The following is a 26,451-nucleotide window of genomic DNA, read 5'->3' as shown; positions in this document are numbered from 1 at the left end:
GAGTACACTATATTCTCATAATATAGTAGATACGGTACAACTGATTCGGTTTATACTTGAAAGGCATTTTAAAGGGAAAAAGTCTCATGATTACTATGCAGTCACGGGAGAAAAGAAACCTTTTAGAATTCAGCAAGGAGAGACACAGAAAAGGCAGACACTCCATTTTCTAAGTTCTGGGGGATCTATTGTACAGCACAGTGACCACAGTTAACAATACTGTATTAGGTATCTGGAAGTTGTCAGGAGAGTAGATCTTAAATATTCTCATCCCTCCTGTCATCAAAAATGGTAGCCACGTGAAGAGAAAGAATTGTTCATTCGCCTGCCCTGCTGTGGTAAACACTTTGAGATCTATTATTTATCAAATTACCACACTGTCACATTAAACTCATACAACATTATATGTTAGTCATATCTCAAGGCTAAGAATATAAAAAACGCTTTTGAGATGACAAAAAAAAAAAAAAAGCAAAGCTATCATTTCCCCTGCCAAGATTTTATTTAAGGCAAGAGTTTATCCAAAGCACTGGGGTACTCCGATATTCTTCTTAGAAACTAGCTAAGCCTCTGAAATGAGTAAGTGGGCTGTAGGCCCTGCACTGCCTTCTCCAGACACAGTCTTTTAAGCACAGGTGCTAAGTGGAGGGTCTTTCTGAGCCTTCCTTCCCTCTGACAGGAACCTGGCAATTCTGGGAGTTCTCAGAACTAACTGCTCTGTGGGATTCCTGAGGAGGTATTTACAAAGCTTCATTTGTTCATATCAAACAACTCAAACTCTCAACACGGGTAGCCGTGAGAGGGAGGGAGAGCACAGTTTAAGCTGAAATGAGTGTCTTAAGAAAGTCAGAGTTGGAGCTGAAATGACAAGTCAGAAAGTTTTTCCTTGGATTCCATAAATACATGCTGAAAATTTCTAGATACCTTGAATAGTTGCAACCTTAATGATTTTTTTGGAGTCCCTTAGGAATAAACCTAAGTGACATACAGGGTTATAATGACTGTCTTCCAATATAATATAAACATAGTTCTTCAATCAAGATTTTTTTCTTCTTCCATGAAAATTAACAAACTGAATACTGTCATTTCCTCTTACAGTATAGACTGGCTTCACAAGACCTTGAAAAGAAATACGCCATGCTTTTTTACTTTTAACTGTTATAAATTCTGATAAGGTTGAGGGAAACTGGAAGGCATTTCGTGTAGGGCTCTTCAATATGAAACAGGAATCTCTAAAACATATTTCAGTTTTGATTTTTCTAGTTGAGTACTTAAGTTCTTGTTCTAAATAAAGCTACAAATTGCTAAGTTTACTTCTACAAATCCAATCATATTATCATGCATACTGTACACAGCAAAGTAACAAAACATCTTGCTACTACAGTACTGTCTCAGATCGAATGGCTTACTATAGATAAGGCAGGAGCAAACATTCCCAAAACCACTAGGTGGCATTCATTCACCGCAATTTTGGCCAAATACGACTTGAAGCTTATGGAGATGTGGGGTGAGGAGGAAGGCAAATGATACCCTTTATTTGATGAGATTTTCCTATCATTTAACACAATAACAAAGCTCAATTTTACCTTTTCCTATCTACTTCAAATCAAATCAACGAGTATTTGTTGAAAGACTCATTTGTGAAGAGAGTTGAAAACCATCCTCACTGTGATGGCATTGCACTTAAAACATCAGAAGAAGATGAGCTACACATCTAGAAGAAGTATGCCATTTAACTTGGTTTTATTTCATGCTTTACTATTTCATGTTCGTTCTCATGTAGCGCTTTTTCTAAAGGTTACAAAAGGCACACAGTCATGAATACTAAAACTCTCTAAGATTCTCGATGGCATTAATCTTCAAAACTTCTATTTATGAACGTAGGAGGCCAAGAGCTCTTGGTGATTCACAAAAGGTCCTTACTATGTGGTAGGTCTTTAAAATGTGTGAGAAATAGTGCTCCTCACTGTACTGAGACCTATGAACCAAAATGGCCTTTGGTGATAAAGGATTACGATTTAGTCTTAGAGATGAATCATGGAATGAAAATGCCTGAACTCCGTACTTCAGACTGAATGGTTTGGAGAAAGTACTGATGGGAGAAAAGTAAATCAAAAGTCAACTTTTTGTAGAAGGTCTAGGGTAATAATAATATAAAATCCAGGACTTACCTGTTCTAATATGTTTTGAAGCCTCTCTATCTCACAGTCTATTACAAATTTCTTCTCTTGTCGTCTGTCAAGTTCTTCTAGAAGTTGCCTATAGCTGACATCATTAAAATTTTCCACACATATAGCGCTGACATGCCAACCATTTTGTCCTGCTTTTTCCATAATAGCTTGAAGTATTGAGTACCCTAGTGAGGAAAGAAATCCAGAAGGGTTACTAAAAACATACTTTCTCTCCTCCTCCTTAATAACTTATGCAGGCACTGAGTCTATGTCAACATTTTTATGCTGCAAATATACAATAAATGCTGAGAAATTTAAAGATCTGAGTGGTTGTTCTTTTATTTGGGGGCAACACCCCTTAAAAATATTTCTTGGATGAAGGAAGAACAGCCTGCCTTGAATAAACTCTCACAATCCCTCTAGTAGAGAGAACATCACATTGCTTTAGACATATTCATGAAATAAACCAAAAACCAAACTCAGTACTACTGTAAGCAATAAAAATTTCATAAATTATTTTTGTTAATTCTACTCGCTGGACAGAATTAATTTTGAACATCTGTTTTGAACAGGTGCTCCCCTTGAGCGAGGCGGTAGCGACACTTTGGGCTCGGCTATGGAAAGGAGGATATTAAAATCTAACGCAGCAGTGTGTGCTGAGGATCCATTATTGTGAACAGAGGAGCCATTGTTATCTTTCCCCCAACCCCCACCTCTTTTGGGGAGAAGGCATTATTTAACGCTTCGCCTCTTTAGCAGGAGTCATGCAGAAAGCGGGTGAACTGAACGGCTACTAGGCGAGGCACCAGGCACTCAAACTCATAATCTAGTAGAGGAGGAAAGACATTCAAATAAACAAATGCAACTCAGTTTAAGATACTGTAATGAAAGCTGTACTCAATGTCCATTGTGGGCCCAAAGAAGGTTTGGTTAAATCTGCCCGCTGGGGCATCAGCAAGATGAGGAACAACTTGCGCTGGGTCCTGAAGGTTGAGAAGACTCACCCAAGCTTGCTGAAAAAGGGAATGTTCGCTAGCTGGAGACAGTCCTCCAGAGAATGGGGGGGTCTGTGCCCTCTTGTTGGTCCTTATCTCCCTGTACCAACCAGCCCAGTCAAAGGTCTCGGGGTCTGGGTTAGGGAAGCTAGGGCAAACTTAGGAACACAGCTCCTAGAGTGTTTCTTCAGGCCAACACTGTCCTAGAAGTCTTGCTTTTTCCAGCTCTCAGTTTTTAACTGGCTTATAAGAAGAAGGGAAAAGTCTTTGAAACTATGAATAGCCAATAAATAGGAACAGGTTAGAATCAGAGCCTGGTAACCAGTGATTTTTTTCCACTTGCTGCTTAGCATGAAAAGGAAAAAAATGCTGGTCCTCTTTAAGAAGGTCTAGCACTGATTTGAGCTCATCCTATGGCAGCTGACTGTGGTTTCTGCCTTCCTTGATCCCTGGAGTCAGAGTGTAGAACAGGGTGGATTAAAAGTGAAGACTTAAATGAATGCACACACTTGTAAGATAAGAGGGCATTTACTCAGGTTTCTGATTGGTATGAGTCTCTCAGATTCAAGGATTCTGATTTTCAGGTAAATTTTCTACAAGGCAGAGCTTCAAACGTTACGGTTGCTTGGTTAATATCAACAGATGGAACCGATGATGAGATCATATTTGAAATATAAATTACCTGGTATCCTGCCAAATTAAATACTGTAGCAGTCAGGATTCATTTTTATCTAAATGAAAAAAAATTCCCCCCAGAGGAAGACAGAGGGCATGTTAATTACTCTGTAATTATTCTGGTCTATCTAGTGCTCCATTTAGTCTTCCCTTTTGTAACGCATGCCTGTAACCGTCTTTTTGGATCTGACTTAGATTCCCCTTAGCCCCCACCCCAAGCCCAGGACTCTTCCCCTTGTTTGCTGTCTGATACCTAGGTAACAGGATGGTCTGAGTGCTCTCTTCGTGTACATGCTCAGGCCTCATTTATTCTGTTACAGGGACTTGCTCTCTGATAGGAAGCAAGGCAATGTTCCTTTTATTCATTTTTGACACCTATGAACATGTTCTTTTAAAAAATTCCAATTGACATCTTACTTTCCCTCTTTCTCCTTTTATTTAGTGTCATGCCAAAATAATTCAAAGACATATCATTTGATTTTTTTTTGCATGTTGAAAAAAAAATGATAAATACTAACCACACACATCAAAGTAGTCGTCCTGTGCCCTAGGATCAATTCACAGCTTGGCGGTGTTCTTTATATATTGCCTTTTTACTTTATTTTTTTTTTTATTTTTGGCATCATGTGGTTATCAGGCTTCACATCACTACTAGGCATCCACGTTGTTATTTTCCTGCCTATAGGACCTTTACAGATTGTACAGCCACAAACCTTCTGATGAAATTAATGTATGTTCCCAGTTGTGTAAGAGATACTTCAAGATTCACACTAATAAACCAAACTGTAATTCAAATTCAAATTTTTGTTATACAATTTGTCTAATTTACAAATGACACGAGAACTGAAATAAAAGAAAACCCTAGGACACAATCTTTGTTAAATGGCAAAGAAAGTTGGCTGCTAAGAAGAACCATTAATCATAGTCAGAAATAAATGGCATCTTTGCAGTGCAGTGCAAAGGACATGCAGTTATAGGCTGGAAGCTGGAATTCTTTTATAAGCTATGTTTGATTTTCATATACTCTCTTGTTCAGTGTTACTCAGATGTGTGTGTCTTATTTATTTGCCAAGATAGTTGGGAATATGTTGTGAGTTGGGAGAAAATACTGCTGTTGAGTCTAAGGTTATGTAACTTGGCTGTTACATAAACTAGAAAATCACAAGTCATGTCATACTAATTCTACATCCGGCTATGATTTCTATCTCCTAGTTATTAGAAAATCTGTAATGTGATATTGTTGGCTATGAATACTGCAGGGTTTGGTGCATATCAAAAGACTAACGGAGACTTTGCTACTGTAAAGGATCTTTTAAGTCTCGCTTTGACTTTAGAAAAGCTGCCTAACATTTTAATTCAATATAATTTACTAAAAACCTACTATATCCAAGATCCTTTAAGGTTTGCCAAGATAAAGACAAGATTCTGGTTTCTACAAGGAATTCACTATCTAGTCACTTACTAAATAACTAACCATTACACAAATGACAGTACTGTATAAACCACCAAAATAATTTTATCAGAATAGTGGTGAAAGTGTACCATGGAGAAAATCACAGTACTATATTATAGTAAGTAATTAAAGGCTTTTCATAGTTGTTAAAGAACACTATTGGTTATACATAAAAACACTGCTTAAAATGTTTTTATGCGATGTGATGATATTATCAATTATGCTGGTAATTGATAACAGTGATGCAAGCTGTCCCGAATGACCGCATCCATGCACAGCGACAATGTTTCTATCATCCATGGGGAATGACCTATTTTGGATGAGTAGCACCATCCAGAGATGTGGCTACTAGCAACACGAGCTGGGTTTTATTTTATTTGATGTTCTCTCTTTCGAGAGTTATTTGATTCAACTATCTGTACACAGAGGAGCAGGAGGAGAATCAGGAGAAATTTATGTCAGGGTGCATATAATTTCAAACAGAAGAGAGTTACTGATAAGCTGTTAAAAAGACTTCCCTTCGATCAAGACTGAAAAGTGCTCATAGTGCTTTTTAATTAGAAGTTCACGGGTACATTGAGCAGTGAATGCTAAGTACAGAAGTCGTGTTTCGGACAGCTAAGAAACTGAGGAGAAGATGAGAAGAGGTGAGAGTGCAGACATTCCTAAGGAGTCTCATCAGGAGAATGAAGTAATGCCATGAAGGGTGGACCATGATGATGCACATGGGATGGAGAAGCTCCTACGTTGTGGGAACCAGCAGGATAAGGGCGGGACAGAGAATCATCAAGGTCGGAGTGGTGGGAACCAGCGTGGAAAGAGAGGACTGGGTCTGTCCCATGGTTGGGGAGAGGGGAGTGTTGATGAGCTTCCAAAGGAGAAGCGGCAAAGGGACGCAGCGGTGGCGGGTTCTTACTCCAAGTACCAGCCCTCCCATCAACCTTGGGAACCGGTACGCAGGCACCCACCGCGGCACTACCGATGTCTCCAGTCTGGGCACAACTCCCGGCACCCCATACACTAGCATGTAGGCCTGGAAGTATGCGCCGTGCTACGTATTAACCTAAGTCTGAGAGGGATGGAGGTGACAGAGGCCGCATTGCACTGAGTGCCACCATGCTGGAACTGCCAAACGGATTTAGCAGCCCTTTAGTTTGGACTCGTTCCAAAGCAGCTTAGCACCAAAACAACCTGTTCAAAGCCTCCTGTCTGGACTCCAAGGTCTCAGCACACAGGAGGAGTAACCAACCTTGCAGCTCAGTTAAAATGATCTGCAGCTGTGACTACAGCATTTATTCTATGCACAGTTCAAGAATTCAAGAATTCAAGAATTCAAGAATTCAAGAAGGGGGGAGCGCCTGGGTGGCTCAGTGGGTTAAGCCACTGCCTTCGGCTCAGGACATGATCTCAGGGTCCTGGGATCGAGCCCCGCATCGGGCTCTCTGCTCCGCAGGGAGCCTGCTTCCTCCTCTTTCTCTACCTGCCTCTCTGCCTGCTTGTGCTCTCTGTCAAATAAATAAATAAAAAAAATCTTTAAAAAAAAAAAAAAAAAGAATTCAAGAAGGGGGGGCGCCTGGGTGGCTCAGTGGGTTAAAGTCTCTGCCTTCAGCTCGGGTCATGATCCCAGGGTCCTGAGATCGAGCCCCACATCGGGCTCTCTGCTCAGCGGGGAGCCTGCTTCCTCCTCTCTCTCTCTGCCTGCCTCTCTGCCTGCTTGTGATCTCTGTTAAATAAATAAATAAAATCTTTAAAAAAAAAAAAAAGAATTCAAGAAGGGCAGAGTGATAATAAACAAAGATCTTCTAACTTACGCAGTTTGAGGCCAAACACGCAAACCTGACAGAGATGGAAAGTCTTGAGTTTTCCCTTGTCTATAATCAACAGTAAAAACAGAAAATCCATCTTTAAAGATGGTCATTCTGGGTCCTGGATTTTCCCTAAAGCCTCTAGTATTTTCTGACAAGAACATTTATTGTTTCCTGAACCCGACACTCCATGTGCATATTTAATTCAGATGCCATCTTACAGGTAAATCTGGTCATCTAACTCTTTAAAGTTCCTGTTAGTTGCAAATGAGCCTAACCCTCATGAATACAGGTGTACTGCAAGTATTTTCAACCATCTGCCACAGGTTCAAGGCCCTGAACACCTCCCTCCAGACATGCTCTAACACCATGTTTTTCTTCATTCTCTTGGGCTTTTCTAGAACAAGGCCACTGGAAAATTTCATTTCAACACAAAGAATGCCTGAACCTATTATTTATATAATCACTTGTTTCCATACTAGATTCATTTTTATAGACAGAAACTCTATGGACTTCCCTGCAGTGCCCCATATTTTCTTACTCTTCTCTGATACATACCCAAATCATATTTGTCTCCTCCCTCTTTCCAGTATTATTTTAGACCATTAATGTCTTGTTTTTTATCGTCCAGCAACACTGCCCTTCTCAGATGTTCTAGAAGGTACCACACATCTTCTACCTTAGTACCTTTGCAAAAAGCTGCTATTCCCTTTAAAAAAAAAAAAAAAACTGCTTCCTTCCACTTTTGCTTTCTTTCATCTTTCAGAGCTCACTGCAAACATCACTTAACCCTGACTAGATCACTTTCCCCCTTAGCTCTTCAAGCTCTCATAGTTTTCCGTACATTTGTTTCCAAGATTTTTAGCTCACTTTCTATGTATTTGAATGATGATCCGATTAGGTCTTTGCCCTCTACTGTAGGCTCCATGAAGTTAGAGACTGTCCCTGTGCTCAGTGGATGCTCAGCAAAGAGTTGTCTGAATGCACGAATGAATTAGAGGGAATTTCACAGACAGGAGTCAGAATGTTACAAGGCTCGGCAGTGAGAAGCAGCATGACAGGTCACATCTGGGAACCTCAAACACTTCAGTTTACCTCATGTGTTCTGAAGAACAAGGAGGATATGGACAGATTTGGTGTGGACTGTGGGAAGGGGTCCAAAGGCAGCAGAGAGAAACAGGCAAAGGTTGTGTCATTAGGGCTTTCTCTGATATCACAGAATTTGGTCTTTATTCCTCAAGGACTTCAGGAAGAGAATGACAAATGTGCTGCAGAACAACCATTCAGCTGAGGTGTGGGAATACAGGAGATGGAGTTAACAGGAAACAGGAAAGCCCATTCGGAGCCCATACTGAAGTCACCCAGCTGAGATGACAGGGGAAGGGGAGTGGATGCTAGACGGGGGAAGGATGACTCTGCTTAGTGGTGATCCATGTAACATCGGGATATGGAGGACGAGGATTTGGGCGTGACATCAATCTGTTCTATTGGTGGTCATTTAATCCTGTTTTCAGAGGGCAATTAGGTCTTTTATGATATCCTGAAGAAGCACATACTTTTCTACTTGGATTTCCGATGTCAAGTGACTTCTGGTGATAAGGCCTGGCAGCCACCTCCTTCCTCACCCAAACCAGTAAGCTAGATTAACACAGGCTTGAGAAACCCAATTTTCTCTCTTGCTACAGGCATCCATTTTTCTAAAGACCGTCTCTGTAGATTTTGAATAGTCTCTAAGAATAAACTGGTTATCTTTGCAAGTTTGCCCCCAGAATCATCTATCTCCTCAGCACTATGAGCATTTATTAGTATCTTTTCATAGTGGACGACAATCTCTTTTCACGTAAGAAAGGCATTCCTGAAAATTTTAAATAATTTTAAACTCCAATAACTAAACACTAGTTTCCTAATCAGAATAAATGTCTGGAATGATTTCTATATGGTCATTATTTTGCTCCTAAGTTGAGATTTTATCAATTTTAAATATCACACTATGTAAAAGTCACAGTTCTGATTATATATTTTTTATATCACACTATAAAAAATTCACAATTTGAATTTGTACTAAATGCAACCACTGTATCTTTTTTTTTTTTTTTAATTTATCTATTTTAGGAGGGTGGGGAGGGACAGAAGGAGAGCGAAACCCAGGCAGACTCCCACAGAGCTTGAAGCCCAATGCAGGGCTGAATCCCAGGACCTTGAGGTCACGACCTGCGCCAAAATCAAGAGTCAGACGTTCAACTGACTGACCCACCCAGGTGCTCTAAGTATTGTATCTTTATAAGGAGATTAAAATGCAGATCTGTGAATTAAGAGGCAACCAAATAATGTTTGTCTCATATTAAAACTTTAAAGTACTTAAGACCTAATTTTGTACGTTAAACTTCCTCCACATGGTAATGCTTTGGGAAAGCAAAGTGTTGAATTGAGAGGAGGGACAGAGGCCCTCAGAGAGAGGACTTCTCTGCAGAGAGAATGACAGGTGAAGATGGTCTGAAGGACGGAGATGGTGAGGAGCACAGGAGCTAAGGGCTGAGTGGCAGGAAGCTTGAGGAATGCCTCACAGATTATTAATTGTCAAGAGACTGGTTTGTGGTGTGGTGGGTTCAGAAAGATACTAAGCTTTATGACCCTTTGACAATTCAGCTGGACCTCAGGACAGCCCTGTGAAGTAGGTCTGATCATCCCCACCCGGTAGATGAAGGAACAGAGATAAGGGTGAGCTATGTGATGGTAGCCCTAGCAAGTGGCAGAACTACGATGTGAACTCAGGTCCCCATTCTCAAGTGGAGGGGCTCTTGAACCCCGTGTTAGGGGACAAGGAGAGCTGCAGATGAGACTGGAAAGTAAGGTCAAGGCTGTGTTGCCGGGGTCCCTCTTCTTCTCAGGAACACAGCTAGCATGTTAGCGTAGTCTTGTCAGTGCGCTCCTCCAAAGCACTCAGAGAATCGAATGTCCTTCCCAAATACCACTATGGCCGCCACCCACGTGCAAACCAGCGCCCTCTCTTGTCCGCAATCTGTAGCCCTCTCCTGAGACAGGTGTCCTTGCTCTGCCTTTGCCCCCTTCAGACTGGTGACAGCACGGCTCTGAGCCAGCAGACCAGCCTACTCAGAGCTCACAGCCCTCTCGTTGCTTGCACACGGCCTGCCACCTCTCTGACCTCATCTGCAGCTCACTTGCTCTCAGACACAGCCGGCGAACTGCCCTCCCTCCAGTTCTGTTCTCCACCAGCCTTTGCCCTGCAGTGCGCTCTGCAAGGCGGGTCTGGGAGGCTCATCCTTTCACCTCCGTCAGGTCTTTAACCCACCTGCCCTCTTCAAGGAGGGCATCCCCATCTCATTCTCCACTGTGTCAATGTTGTTGTCCCGAGCTGACACACTACCTTCTTTGTGGTATTTTCTCCCTAGCATCATCACCTAATATACTATGCATTTTATTCATCTTGTGTATCATCTGTTGCCCCCACTAGAGGGCAAGCTCATGCAGGGAGGCAAGTTTCATGCTGCTCACTGTGTGAGAAGAGCGCCTGGTGACTAAAAGCCACTCAATGAATGTATTTGAATAATTAAAAATGGAAAGTTAAATTTTACTTTGGGGGCCACAGAGAAACATGGAGGTTTTGGAGCAGATACGAGACAGATTATAAAATTACTTCCATAATATTAGCATTTATAATGATGGACTCAAATAAAGGAGGAAAGGGAACCAAACAGGAGGCTACTAAAATGAATCTAATGTAATGCAGTAATTCAGTAATGCAGTAATTCCTCCAATCTACAATAGTTCTCAAACAAACAGGAAGAAAGGACAATGTCAGTTGCTCACTTCTCTCCAAATTCTATCCTTTCCCCCTCATTCTGTACTCACCCACTGAAGAGCCAGGAGATTTTCATTTTATCAGGTTGGAACCATATGAGGCTGTCATTTCTGTTAGTCTAAAATATTCGAATTTCAGCAATGTCTTCTGTTTCATTAGAAATGGTTTCTGAATTGATGGTCAGTAATATTCAAAGGAATTAGAGTGGCCTGAAAACTACTTAATTTATGCATTTAGATGCAAAAATAATGTGGCAGGTAAATGCAAAAACTCCCAAAACAGGCCCAAGGGAGGTCATGAGTTGTAGGAGCCAAGAGCCTTGCACATCTCAGCATTCCTTAGGGTATCTGTGGAAATTGCTCTACACTTTCCATTATCAATCTTTACAGCAACCATCTTGAGTCATTAACAAAGGCTGAAATAAGCCTCAAAAAAATTCAGTATTAAAGGAAATCTGAAATCCATTTTAGAAAAAATTCTATTCTAAATGCTAAACACAGAAATACTTTTGGTTTATAAAAACAAATCCTCAGCTAACCCTGAAAAGCTGGTTCACTGGTTGAGGACAGCCAATGCTCCGTATAGAATGCTCGTTCTGAAGAGACCCAATTAATTTATTCTACCCTATGTTGAAGTCTGAGTCCAATAGATCTCATTAATTAATCATGAAAGCAATCACTAGCAACAAAACACACAGAAGTGTTACACAACATATTAAATATCAGTTTGTTACCCTCACATGCCAGACTGTGTACTGTAAATAATATTAATTTGGATCTGGCTTCTGCACACAAAGCCAAAACCATTCATTTTGGTTGATTTGAAAGTGATATTTTAAAACGTTACTTTTGTCTTTTCTTTAGAAAAGGAGTAGCAGTACATAATTTTCTTTAGATGATTCTGGTGAAAGGATTTGCATACAATTATCAAGACAATTTCTGTTCCTAGCGGGAACAAACACAGGATGAAGTAAGTATTCACCATATGATTAGCCTAATTTTTATATCCCACTGAGGCTCGCTCAATTCCAAGAAGTAATTGTAAACTCATGTCAGTGACTGAGAGTGAATACATTTGATTACTCACTATTAAATTTCTTTAGTGGGGAAATGACACTGAGGTGATCATCTAAAGAAAGAGTGATTTCTTGAACAGCATGCCAAGTGACAAATGATGGATTCAGTGGTCAACTCAGCTACTTTCAAATGCAACAACTGTGTTTTTCATTTCAACTATCTGGTTCTAAGGCAAGGTATTTCAATTTCTTAATCAACCACTTTTGACTTCTATGCAATGAAGATGGTGAATATAGGATTTTATTACATATAGTAATCTGCTCCATAGCTGTTAAGAAAAATCCTTTTATTCTCCATGGCAGAGTGAATGTAGAATGCTTTTGTCCCTTTGAGGGATGTACTTTGTGAATTCTGGGTAGTTGAGGGAATTCCTCCCCATGACTCTAGGAGACTCATAACGTATAACTCAACATCCCATACCCTCTCAAAGACGAAAACAAAAACTTAAGTCTTATTCTTGAATTACATATTTGGTCACTAGCCAAGAACTCAGTCGGTTTAGTCAGAAACCCAAGGGATACTCTCGGACTTATCACTTTTCTCTACCCTCCACCATCAAGTCATGTCATTGCTGATACTTCTCCTAAAATACTGTATTTAAGATCCTCCATAAACACGTCCCTACTTATTCTTTCATTTTCATTCAGTGAATATTTACTGAGTGTCTACTGTATGCCAGACCATTGCTCCAGGATCTGCAGATACAGGAACAACCAAAACAGTAACATATGCCATCTCCATGAAGCTTACACTCCAAGACTAAGGCAGACAATAAGCAAATACACAAAACTTAAAGCATAACAAAAGAGGTGGTAAGTTCTATGAAGAAAAATGAAGGAAGAATAGGACAGAAATGACTGGGGGTGGTGGTGGGAGGAGCACTTATTTTTCCACACCAATTTCTCTCACTGTCTCTCTGAGCTACACATTGCTCAAGTCACACTGAAGACTGGCAGTTCGCCAAATAAACCAGGTTCTTTCTCTCTTGCTTACTGTGTTCTGATGGCTATTCCTTGAGCTGAGGAAGTCTGTATTCTTCAGCCTCACTTGCAACTTCTACTTTTACTTTAAGTCTCAGCTTTAGGTCATTTTAGAAAACTTCTCTTACTGGGACTACATCAAAATAAAAATCTTCTGTACAGAGTAGGATAGCCAATAAAACTAAAAGGCAACCCACAAAATGGGAGATGTTTGCAAATGACATATCTGATAAAGGGTTAGTATCCAAAATATTGAAGAACTTCTACAACTCAACACCCAAAAGATAAATAATACAATTAAAATAGGCAGAAGACATGAACAAAAGGTCTTCAAAAAAGACAGTCAGATGGCCAACAGACATGAAAAGATGCTCAACATAACTCATCAGGGAAATGCAAATCAAAACTACAATGAGATATCTTCTCACACCTGTCAGAATGGCTAACTGAAAACACAAGAAACAACAGGTGTTGGTGAGGATGTGTAGAAGGGGGAACCCTCTTACACTGTGGATGGGAATGCAAGCTGGTACAGCCACTGTGGAAAATAGTATGGAGCTTCCTCAGAAAGTTAAAAAATAGAGCTACCCTACAATACAGTAATCACACTACTGGGTATTTACCTCCAAAATGCAAAACACTCATCCAAACAGATACACACACCTGTGTTTTATAGCACCATTATTCACAATAGCTAAATTATGGAAGCAGCCCAAGTGTCCATCGACTCATGAATGGCTAAAAAATATGTGTATATATACAATGGAAGATCATTCATCCATAAAAAGAATGAAATCTTGCTATCTGCAACAAAATGGATGGAGCTAGAGAGTATTATGTTAACAAAAGTAAGTCAAAGAAAAATACCATATGATTTCACTCATATGTGGAATTTAAGAAACAAAACAAATAAACAATGGGGAGAAAAGAGAGGCAAACCAAGAAACAGACTCTTAACTCTAGAGAACACACTAATGGTTACAAGAGGGAAGGTGGGTGGGTGGGGGATAGGGCGACAGGTGATGGGGATTAAGGAGTGATACATGGGTGGGTGAAGTATGGAAGTGAACCACTATATCATTCACCTGAAACTAATATTAAACTGTATGTTAACTATATTGGAATTAAAATAAAAGAAAAATAAAAGAAGACTTCTCTGACCTTTCAGAGGGAGTTGTCTTTTCTCTTTAAATTTCCCTAGGTGTTTGTACAGTAATTACAGCTCATATCTCACTGAATTAATTAATAAATTATTGATCAAGCAAGCACTATATGCTGTTTTTGAAAGTACTAAGTATACAGTGAGGCACAGCTGCTGATCTGAAGATGTTGGATTTTAATAATTCGTAATTGCTTATTTTTATCTGTCTAGTTCTCTTTAAGCATGACATGAATTCTTATTCACTTTTGTTTCCCTAGTTTGGTCTCAACACAAAGGAAAAAATCTAGAATGAGACTGAACTGCACAGCAAGGGTAAAAATTCTGCCTATTTTATGTCATACCCCTCCCCCACCTGATTAAATATAATAATAATAAAGATAATAAAAATACCTATAAGTTATTGAAGCCCTACCTAATCTGAAGCAGATATCATATTAAGTGCTTTATGGGCACGGTGTTAGTTTTATTATCTTCATTTTATGTAAAGCAAACTGGATGAAGGAGAAGTTAAATTCTTGGCTAAGATTGCTTTGCTATTAATTGGCAGAGCCTCGTTCAGTCTGATGTTAAAGTCTGCCTTTTATTTTCCTCAATGATACCGTCTGTAATATACTGAACACTTAATTCCCTTCTGTTTGGATTAATTTTATTCCCCTATTAAGGATTCATTTTTGACCTAGGAATATCCCTGCCTACGAAGTGTTCCAGGTACCAGGGGGATCTCCCAGGAGCGCTGTGTATGGCTTCGGCCATAGAAGCTAGGGATGTGTGCTCTGGGCTTTCACTCCAGCCTCACAGAGAAGAGACGCGCCTGTCCCACGCCACCCTGCCCCAAGCAGTCTCCGGCAGATCTGCGCCAAACGTTACACCAAATGAGAAGATTACAATAATGAACACAGTGGATTCCTTCGCAACAGTTTACAAATGCTGCCCTCTGGTTCAGTTTGGTTACTGATGGGACTGCTCAGGACATACATACAACAACTGTCTTCTCTAAGGATATCAAACATTAAATCACAGAATTAGGTCGAATCTGGAGAGAAGGCTTTTGCATTACTACTTAGATCTATCTACATGCTTGCCGAAGATCTTCCCTCCTAGAGTCACAAAACCCTACAAGGTCATCATTTCACAAATTCTATTCGAATCATGGTATGGGGTGGCTTCTGCTGATGCAGGGGTTAGGGAGTGGTGTTCTGAACAGTTATTATGATAGTAAAACCAAAAAGCACCTGCATTTTTAATTAGAATAAATTTGCCTGAAAATTAAAATGGATATTGAAACATCTGTGCACAGTTTTATATTTGTAACAAATCTGAGCCACATGTGTTAATTCAGGCTGAAAAATCAGACTGAACTATTCATTTTTACATCAAATACTTAGAATATGGCAATAAATCAGGAAATCAGTCTGCTTCTCTCTGAGTCAATAAGCTAAACTACGTATCACTGACATTTGATTGAAATTCATGGTTTTCCAGGTTCATTTTGACAAAACTAATGTCACTAATCAAATTAATTGTGCTAGCGAGTTTGATTTTATTTGTGTAGTTATTATAAGGCATTCCATACATTAATTCATAAAGTCAGGGCACATTTCTTCATTATGTACCTTTTTAAAATGTGAAATTTGAGTTAAGTTCTCTATTTTAATTTCTGAATGTTCCCTCAGGGTTCAAAATAATATTAATATAATTACAATACTTAAATTCAACTATTGTTTTGTTGAAAGCTTCTTATTGTCTAATAAGATCTGATTTTAGTGCTGGGTATTTGTGAACATACATTATAGTTCATTTCTGAAAAATACATCCATTTGCAGTTAGATACTCAGAGTTAAAGGAGTATCTATATGGGATATTTCCCCAAACACTGTTAACCTCCTTAAGCATGGTTAGCTTTATTTATGATACCCCTTTCTAAGTTTAATAATTCTAGCAATTTCCATCGACTGACCACCCTTAAGTACCTATTTCAGTACAATAAGGAAAAAAAGCATTAAAAAATTAAATTGAAGAACTCTAGAGTTAAAAGGATTTTTATTTTTCTTTGGGACTCACCTCTTTGTACATGTGGGGTGGTTCTGTATGCAGAAGAGTATAAACTGGGATTCTGAATTTTGTAATAGAATGTCAGCTATGCCGTAGGTATATGTTTTACATAAAACATATAAACTCTCCCTGTAATTGGAAATGGAAAGCTTCTGCATTCCAATTCCCCTAGCATGCTAATCTAAACCCTCACAGACTAGTTGCAGCCCAGAGACTTGAGGGATAACATAGTCCAAACTCTTGACTTTGAGAATATGAATGCCCCTCCATCCACCAAAAATGCTTTACCAAGATATGTGTTAGGTACGGTAGAAAATCAGACAGGTCTCCTGACTCCAAACTAGTATACTTTCCTGAATTTCACTGCTTCCTATTAAAAATCCTGCTCTACAACTGCCATTTGAGGAAGGGAATCTAAAGAAAGGTGATCACCAAGGATATAAGTCTCAGACATGAATTTTTATATTTAGACTGCAGAATCATGTATTTTAAAAAAATATTCTTAACATCCCTTATTTAAGAAAGAACCCTCATGATAAATTCCTTTTATAACACAGAATAAGGAAAGGGTCTGCCTCTCCTAATCTAGGTCCTAATCTAATCTAGATCCTTTCATAAAACAATATGAATACAAATCTAGCCAATCATGTCTCCTGTCTTCCTTTGGATCCAGAAGAGAGAAGAGTAAAATCCAAAGTCATGGGACATCTATTCCTGGAAAATATAATTCCATGGTCTCATGACACCATTTTTCATACACTATTGGACTAAGTGCAAGACAAGTGTTATTCTTCTACCAAATGTAAGCTGATGATCACAAGTGACCCAGAGAATGGGAAGGTGTGTTTTTAGATGAACTAGCCCAGTAGAAAAATAATTTAAAATTTCTGGAGATGGCTGAGCACTTACTGAATGTGGCTGAGTGCTCTTCTCATGTTTAGCAATCACAGAATTTTAAAGATAGAACTCAACTCTCCCTTTATAAACATTTAAGGGAACTGAGTCTTAGGGAGAAGAAATGATGGGCCCCCTGTAAGAAGTCAGTTGCGAAATCAGTACTGGAGGAATAGAGGGTATAAAAAGTCACCTGTGAAATGAGGACCTGGAAGTCTATCTCTCTGTCTCTCCCTGTCTTTCTTTCCCTCTCTCTCTCTTTCTCAGTCTGTCTCCGTCTCTCATCCTCCACTCCATTTTCCCTCTCTTTCCTCTTATTCTGTCTCTCCCCTTCCATCTCTCCTGTATCATTTTATCATCTTGCTACACTTAGATTATTTACATTTATTACATTTTACTTTACAAAATGAGATCTACTGTACCTATAGAGATAATATGCAATATATTTAACAACTCATTTGCTATTGGTCAATCATCAGTGCAGCACTGTCCTGCAGGGAAGAATATCATATCTACTCACTGCTTTTTATAACTCCATTTATCTTCAATAATAGATCATATGTATCTTTTTAGGTCAATAAATATAGAGTTGCATAATTATTAATGGTAACACAGTATGCCATTGCATGGTGCCTCGTATTTTATGTAACATTTAGGTTATTTCCATTTTTGTTTATTGTATACAATATATTAATTTTTCATTTTAAAATGTAATTCAGGGGCACTTGGGCTGGCTCAGTTGGTGTAGCACACAACTCTCGATCTTGGGGTTGAGTTTGAGCCCCATGTTTGGTGTAGAGATTACTTAAAAATACAATCTTTTAAAATGTAATTCAGATCAAATCCATGCTCACTGATAACTTGATGAGGAATACAAAAAAAAGCTAAAATGTAACAAATCACGTTTGTGTTTAATGGATAACATATTCTTACTAAATTGCAATATAGCTATTTGGCTTTTATAAACAGAAAGTAAGTAGTACTGGAATGTTCTCTTTCCATCCAAAATCCCTTCCATGAATACTTAAAATTGCATATAAAATGAAACTAACTTCTCCTTTCCTTAGTGGTTTTCTTTCCTTTTGCCTTTACTTAAGTCTTTAAATTTAAGCATCAGCCTAAAAATTTTAAAGGCTCTTCAATAATGTAGTAGCTGCATCTAAATGAAGAATATCTTAAAGATAAACCAAATGTACTATTTGAGAGACGTAACCATATAAAATAAATGTGCTTGTTGCCAATTTGTCTTTCTTGTGCCTCAAGAGCTCTGATCTCAGTTTTAATGTGCAGTTAGAACTGAGAGCAGATGAAGTGTGAGATGGCATACCTTCTCATCCATGACAGGCTTTGTCTTGGGTCTTTCTTGCCCCGATCAGGTAATCAAACATTTCTCAGATCACTCAACAAGGTCTCAGATGGCAAATCAGCACAGAATTTATAAAAAGAGACTTTGCTCAAAAAAGTACACCTTCTCATTTACTTGCTTCTTTTTTATGCCTTGTTGTCTAACCATCCTACCTATAATGTCGAGATCGAGAGTTTGAGAAGTAGTTTAAAATCTGTAAGCATACTTCTTATAACTAAATAACTTTTTAAAGGTTTCCACAGATTTTTTAAAAAAGTATAGCTGTTTAACATTTTCTTATTTATAAAAGCAATTCGTGTGTGTGTGTGTGTGTGTGTGTGTGTGTGTGTGGAGAGAGAGAGAGAGATGGAGAGAGCACTCGCATGCAAGAGTCAGACATAAAGTAGAAAAAAAACCCATGCATCTACCATCCAAAGCTATCTATTAATATTTGTTGAATTTTTCTCCGTTCTTTTCATTTATATTCCCCCAAGAAGAATTCTAATATTGTATGTAAACTTTTCTTCCATAAAACACTTGTCTATGCTATTCAAAACTTAACAAGCACCACGTTAAGGGCTGCTTACTATTGTGACATGAGGCTTCTCTACAGCTCACTTATCTCCCTGTTGACATTGTTCCCTTTTTTGCTCTTGTAAACAATATTGTGATGTATATTTGGCTTCTAATGCTCCATTTCAACTGTTTTGTTTTGCTTTGTTTTTTTTTAAAGAAGGGAACATGGAAGGAGTTCTGCATTACATGTCAGTAGATATTCATAATGCTAAGGCAGTTCTGTTTGCTTTAAAACACTGGTACCATCCTTTTACAACTGCAAAGGCTAACAAGGCAGTTAACCATACACACTACAGGGAAAAAAAAAACACTGAGTAATTCATTAGGTTAAAATCTTTTTAGAATAGTTCTTTTTGTGAAGCTCTACTTGTTAAGAGAAAATGAAGAATGATAAATTCCTGAAGGAAGTACTAGTGTTGGATTATTAGGGCTAATTGTGAGTGCAAAAAGTCTGAGATGTTGATGTCCCGTGAGCTGTCTTCAAGGGTCAAGGTAACAGAAGGGTTGGGATCACCACTGTTGGGTGACATGCGGGTTGTTCTGGCTTAATTAGTCCTGGGACAGCTGCCTCCAGGTTCATACAGTCAGGCGCTCTCCATATCCAGGGCTTATACACGGGTCCTCTCTTGTCTGATCCATCATTCTACGCTAAAGATGGTGCTGGCCATGCTGCTGCTCACTATTTCTGCAGGCTACACAGCACGCGTGCCAAATTAGCCATTTGAATTCTCAATTAGCTATTCGTCTTACAAAAGGCATACCTGTATATATTCAAAATATAGATTTCCATTTTGCTGGTTATATCTGCTCAGAGTTTATGCTAGGTGACTTCTTATGAATTCTACTGATGGTACATCCAGATCAGCTCATTTTTTGCCACGCTTCCCAATGCTGATGGTCAAGAAGGCTGATCAGTATGGTCCACATCCATGATCTCTGGCTTCTGGTTGAAGGGATTAAAAGAAATCCTATGCCACACACCTAAGGGCTGGAGGTGAGTGACATCAGTGTATTCTTTGCACGATTCCTTTCCTGCCAAGTCAGTGTGGGTGATGGCATCCCTTAAATAAGGGGCCATAGTCCCTTTCACTCAGCATTCTCCATACAGTCAAACTCTCTATATAAAACAGACACATCCCCCACTTCCTTACCCACTCAGGTGTATGGTGGTAAAGGCTCCCAGCTCTTGCTAGCTCTGCGATATAGCTCCCTCCCTTTTCTCATTGGTGTCTCTAGGCTCTACTCACACCTTTTTAAAGCAGTTCCATTATTAAGCAGTTATTGATTACGGCTTTAGTCCATCTGGGCTGCTATTACAAAAATACCACAAACTAGGTGGTTTATAAACAGCAAATGTTGACTTCTAGCAGTTCTAGAGGGTGGAAAGTCTCAGATGATGGCACTGGGAAGATAAGATCTTGGCTCATGGGATGGGCCAACTTACCTACTGGTGGCTGTCTCTCACGGTAACCTCACAGAGTGGAAGGGGGAAGGGACAGGCCGGCTCTCTGGGGTTTCTTTTATTAAAAGAAACTAATCCCAATCATGAGGGCTCCACTGCCATAACCTGTCACCTTCAAAATGCTCCACCTCTTATCACAGAGTTAAGATTTCAACATACAAGTTTGGCCGTGGGATGCAACAGAGGAGACACAAACATCCAGACCACACCAATTACCCTGTTAGAGCACGTCATGCGTCTCCCACCAGGATGGCATCTAATGTTAGTAGCTTTGAATCCAAAGAAATATACGTTTAGTAGAAGAAACTTATAGGTGTACTTTTTCTACCTATCCTGTTACATCTCTCACCTTCATATTAAATTCCAAAAATTGCATGAGACAGTTTGTAACTTTCACTGTGTTATCCTTTCTTTTTTTTCCTTCTATCAGAAAAAGCCTAGGCTAACCTTATGTCCTCAGATATCACTACTTTCAAATACACTGCATTTTAATACTGCTTCAAAATTTAAAACCTGGGGCGCCTGGGTGGCTCAGTGGGTTAAGCCGCTGCCTTCGGCTCAGGTCATGATCTCAGGGTCCTGGGATCGAGTCCCGCATCGGGCTCTCTGCTCAGCAGGGAGCCTGCTCCCTCCTCTCTCTCCGCCTGCCTCTCTCTCTACTTGTGATCTCTGTCAAATAAATAAATAAAATCTTTAAAAAAAAAAATTTAAAACCTAACAACAGTTTATAATTTCAAAGAGTATAAAGAAGGCACTGTATCTTGGCCCTCTTTATTTTGTGGTTATACCTTAGTAATCTTGCATTCTTTTTTTTACATTTTAGACAAAGGTTTTCTAATAAATAATAATCAAATGTTTTCCATTATGTTAGTGATACAAACCAGGTAAGGTCTAGAAATACAAAGGCTTTTCTGATCGCTGCCACAAAGCCTGGCTTATTTGACCCCCCACCGCACCAAAAAAGTCACACTTAGAAGTATTATTTGGATAGACATTACCCAAAATTCAATTGGCTAATTCTATAAAACTTTATTCTGCATGCATGTCTACTCATTAAATTACATGAGTACACCTTCCAGCTTGCCCATGCGGGCGGGCACATCAGATGGTTACATGGTCCATACCAGATTCTATAGGGACATCTATGGGGGATTTACGATGGCTCAAATGGATCAGATTTTTTTTTTTTTTTGAGATTTATTTATTTATTTGAGAGAGGGAGAGAGCATGGGAGAGAGAGAGGGAAACAGAATCTCAGGGAGAATCCCTGCTGAGTGCGGTGCCGGACATAGGGCTCGATCCCACGACCCTGAGATCATGGTCTGAGCTGAAATCAAGAGTCGGATGCTTAACTGACTGAGCCACCCAGGCACCTCTCAAATGGGTTGGTTATAATATCTGTTGTTTAAAATTTACCAAATCTAAGTATGTCTCCATATGATACAGGGTGTTGGGGTCACAATCCCACAAGTATGAACATGTTTGACCCGAAGATACAAAGATGTTTTGTAGGAAACATCCTAGACTTTGCCTACAAATATTTTTCCACAAGGAGATGAGACTATGTTTTCTGTAAGTTTTTCAATATCTGAAATAAAATATCTTAGCCAGCCATGTGATCATCTGGTTCTTTAAACACATGATGCTGACTCAGTCACACATAAAAATAAATCAATATCTTGGGCCCTCATTAAATATATTATTGAATAATCCACCATCCTTTTATCAAATGCTGATACAGATAAAGCAGTTAGTCTCCCCCTTTAGTTGCCTGTACATTTTACATTACAGCCTGGGCCAGACTGCTTACTGGCTTGTACCAGCTCAGCCCAGCCCAGATATGGAACGGAGTTCACAAGGTATGTTGTATGGAAGACCTTCAACTTCTTTTAAGAGTTTATTCATTTAATGGGAGGGAGAGAGTGGGAGAGCGAGCACACACACACGAGAAGGGGAAGGAATAGAGGGAGAAGCAGACTCCCCACTAAGCAAGGAGCCCAGCGTGGGGTTCCATCCCAGGACTCTGGGATCATGACCTGAGCCTAAGGCAGACACTTAACCGACTGAGCCATCCAGGTGCCCCGAAGGCTTCAACATTTATGGAGAATCTTTACAGTAAGTAACACTAGACTGTTTTTTCATCTGTTATAAACATCTTTACCTCTTTAGAAAAAATATATTTTATTCAGTGTTATCTGAAAAAGGTCTCATTTAACCTGTCTTTATGATTCATCATCAGGATGTTCCCTCCTGGAGAACTTATAAACGCAGTATTTTGCAGTAGCAAGAATGACCACAATTAATCATCTCCTCCCTCCCCCATACACTGATTACCAAGCAGTTTAGGGCAAATATGATGTTCAATCATTATAATTCTATCAGTCCTTGTTTGCATACTTATTTTTCCTTCCTTTCCATGCTCTTGGCTTCTACTTCTTTTAAAGTTACAGATATGTGCATGTGTGTGATATTTAGATATAGACATAATGTATAGACATACCTGTGTAACTACATATACATGTGTAATTCCATATATGTATACTCCATATTATATTATGCATATATGCCATCATTATGTAATAAAACCATCTCAGTTCCATTTTTTTTTTAAGAATTAAGATGTGAATACATGTGGAAATACTTTCTGGGTTACTTTAGTCAATACCTCTTCTTCCAAATTAACTAGAGGTATGGTCAAAACAATTTATGTACAATGGACATCAGAAAAATCAATTATTTTAAAATGGCCTTTGTTTTCCAAATTCCAAACATAATTTTTTTTAAAGGTTTTATTTTTTATTTGACAGAGAGAGATCACAAGTAGGCAGAGAGGCAGGTGGGGTGCGGGGGGAAGCAGGCTCCCCGCTGAGCAGAGCGCCCAATGCAGGGCTTGATCCCAGGACCCTGAGATCATGACCTGAGCTGAAGGCAGAGGCTCAACCCACTGAGCCACCCAGGCAACCCCCAAACATAAATTTTCTAATTTTTAGAATTAATGACAAGGAAATACACATACAAAAGAAATAGTATGTGTAGATTTCCAAGATATTCAAATACTATTGTCAGAAACCACTTATCATTCATTTTGCAGGTAAACACACTGAATAGTGAATGAAAATTATCTTTCTTCTTTGCCTTGACAAACGAAAGCAATCCCTCTAAGAAGGAATCACATATACCACAGCTAACATCTGATGGCTTACTTACTATGTGTGAAGGACTTTGCATGGATTTTTCTTATTTAATCCCCCAAACAAGTTTAATACGTATTAGGTATTCACCCACACTTTTTGAGATGACAAAACATAATTAGCAACCTTGGTGGCAGAGTCTTCTCTGAGAGAGCTGCGCTAAAATCTCCCTTCTCATCCATCCTCACTCGACATGAAACTGAGCCTCCTCCCACACTGAATGGTGGGGGTCCAAGTTCCCTCCCCTTGGCTCCAGTGGACCAGTGACGGTGTGATTTCTAGGGTTAGATCATGAAAGTTGATAGGGCTTCCTCCTGTCCCCTGGGGACGCTGACTACCATGGAGCCATAAAGCCCAACAGCCAGTGCTCAGGTTACCAGGGGACGGTGACAGCTGGCCACCACACACGAAGCTTCAGCTCACAGCCCCGACCATCCACTAGACACGTGAACAAGACAGTCTCGAGACCACTCCCACCCCAATGACCATCTCACTGCACAACTACACAGGAGACCCGCGAGCAAGAACCACCTACCTCGCTGAGCCCAGCCATCTCTGGGACCATGGAAGGTGATCTAACATGCTGTCAGTTAGGTGTGGGGTGAGTGACTGCACAGCAATGGATTACCAGAGCCTGCACACGGCATGCCTACTTCATCACCTCATCTATGCTTTTAACCCTACACTGTACTATGTCTACCGACTGCCTTCTGTCAACTGTTGAGATGTGGACAGCCTTCTTTATATAGGTTTGAGAGATGCTGTGTGTGTGTGTGTGCGCGCGCGTGCACATGTGTGGAACATGGCAACAGTACTAGCAGCAGCAATAATGGCTTCTGGCTAGCACCGGTAATAGTAACAGTAGTGATCTCTGGATAGCATTACAGTGAATATTATTTTTAAAGAATGCTAGATACAGAAAAACAGTTCATGGAATAGTTTAACTTTTAGGATCCTTGGAGAAATATTTATATTCTTAATGCATTTTCCCAGTACTCTAAGTTCTAGAAGTTACAAAGACTACATTATGCACCTTATTAAAAGTTGTTACTGAATAGTTTGTTCCTGATGCGAAAGGTCCTGCTTTACAATCGCTCTGCAATTCATTAATTTTCATTTTATTCCCTTCAAGGGCGTTTAGGGTCTGGGATATACAGTTGTAAAACATAGCTCTCACTAGAATTCATAATTTACTGGGTCTTAATATTACATTTGAAGAGGCTCTTGGAATATGATGAGGTCAGAAGAGAAGAATAAAAAAGAAAACCATTTGGCATGCTTAATAGTAGACTATTTATCCATGGCATAATCTGAAATCTTTCCAAGCATCGCTGAAGGTGACCTGTATCTCCAACTCATTCACACTGGATTGGTCACTTTATACGAATTGGAAGGTGGGGGGTATATACATCTCATTAATTTTCTAGCCCAACAATATTTAACTTTGATTCCTTATTATAAGTAGAGTGACTATACAACTTATCATACAAACTCAGACCCTTTCAACAGTAAAAGGGGACACCATTACAGTTACGCTTGCTGGGCTATCAGGTGCAAAACAGAACTGTGCAGGCAAGCCCAGATGTATGGGCCGGCTCCCAGGGCAGGTCCTGGGGGAAAACAGAGATAAAGAAGGCACTGTGCACAAGCAGCTCCTAGTTTCCCCACTCCTCCGGTGTTGTAACTGAGAGGTAACAAAAAACACGAACAGAAAAAATGCCCAGGGGGAGAAGTCAGGTGCAAGTCCAGAGGGATGGTCTGTGAAGAGGTCCTGGCTGTCCAGGCAGTCCTGAGTCATCTTCATTGCTTTTCTCCTTCTTATCTGGGCAGATGTTAATCCATGTCCCTGAGGAGTTACAATGATCCTATCAACATTTCTTTTTTTTTTTTTTTTTAATTTTAGAAAGTTAGGATAATATTAGAAATTCTGTAAGATGTCTAGAACTGGGGGTCAGGAACTAGAATCTAATATTCGAGATCAGAGAATTCTGGCTCTCCAGTGTTTGCAGGATGTTGCGACCAAGATTATTGGAACTGCATTGGAATTCCAATGGAAATCAAGTCAAACTTCCTTGATTTGGGAAGACACTGAAAGGTGTAATGCATTTAGACTAACAGAATGGGTTCAGTGGATTCTATTCCTAAAAAGGCTAATTAAATTTTAGACATATGAGTATGTCTGATCATACTCTGATACGTTAGGTATTGAATTTTCATGTTTATTGCCTATTTTTATATTTTTCTTTTTTTTATTTATTTTTTATTTTTATATTTTTCAAACCAAATTAAAAGTGTTAACAAATAAACATAATAGTATTTTTTACAAAACTTAAACTAGTGGATTTGAAGATCAAGTGACCCTATGAGGCACACAGAGTTAATGTCTAATTATTTTTTTTTAAGATTTCATTTATTTATTTGAGAGAGAGAGAGAGACCATGAGCAGGGGGAGGGGCAAAGGGAGGGGGAAAAACAGACTCCTTGCTGAGCAGGGAGCCTGATTTGGGGCTCAACTTGGAGTTCAATCCCAGGATCCTGAGATCATGGCCCAAGCCGAAGGCAGATGCTTAACCAACTTAATCTACTTCACTTCCAGTTCTAATCTGTTGTTGAATTGAAGCATTTTACAGCTGGAAGGAATCACAGGACAATTTAATCAAAATTCTGATGGGGACAAAAGCTAAGCCAGAGTGCCTACAGGACTTGCCCAAGATAAAGAGTTAGTTACGGGAAGAGCTGGCTGCTGACACAGAAGGATCTAAAAATATCCTTTCTCATGTCTTTGAGAACACTG

At 39.5% G+C, this 26,451-nt stretch overlaps 1 protein-coding gene across 11 annotated transcripts in view; it reads right to left on the bottom strand.

The window, feature by feature from the left end:
* GRIA4 (glutamate ionotropic receptor AMPA type subunit 4) overlaps nucleotides 1-26,451 on the bottom strand; it is a 398,776-nt gene that overhangs the window by 120,151 nt on the left and 252,174 nt on the right. For all 11 annotated transcript variants that reach the window (XM_047690816.1, XM_047690815.1, XM_047690814.1 and 8 more), the window contains one exon: nucleotides 2,172-2,356. In XM_047690816.1, the coding sequence (XP_047546772.1) occupies nucleotides 2,172-2,356 (185 nt within the window). The remainder of the gene's footprint in view (nucleotides 1-2,171; nucleotides 2,357-26,451) is intronic.

The sequence above is a fragment of the Lutra lutra genome, chromosome 10 (assembly GCF_902655055.1).
Source record: "Lutra lutra chromosome 10, mLutLut1.2, whole genome shotgun sequence".
Lineage (NCBI taxonomy): Eukaryota > Metazoa > Chordata > Mammalia > Carnivora > Mustelidae > Lutra > Lutra lutra.
This window is presented reverse-complemented; position numbering and strand designations above follow the sequence as displayed.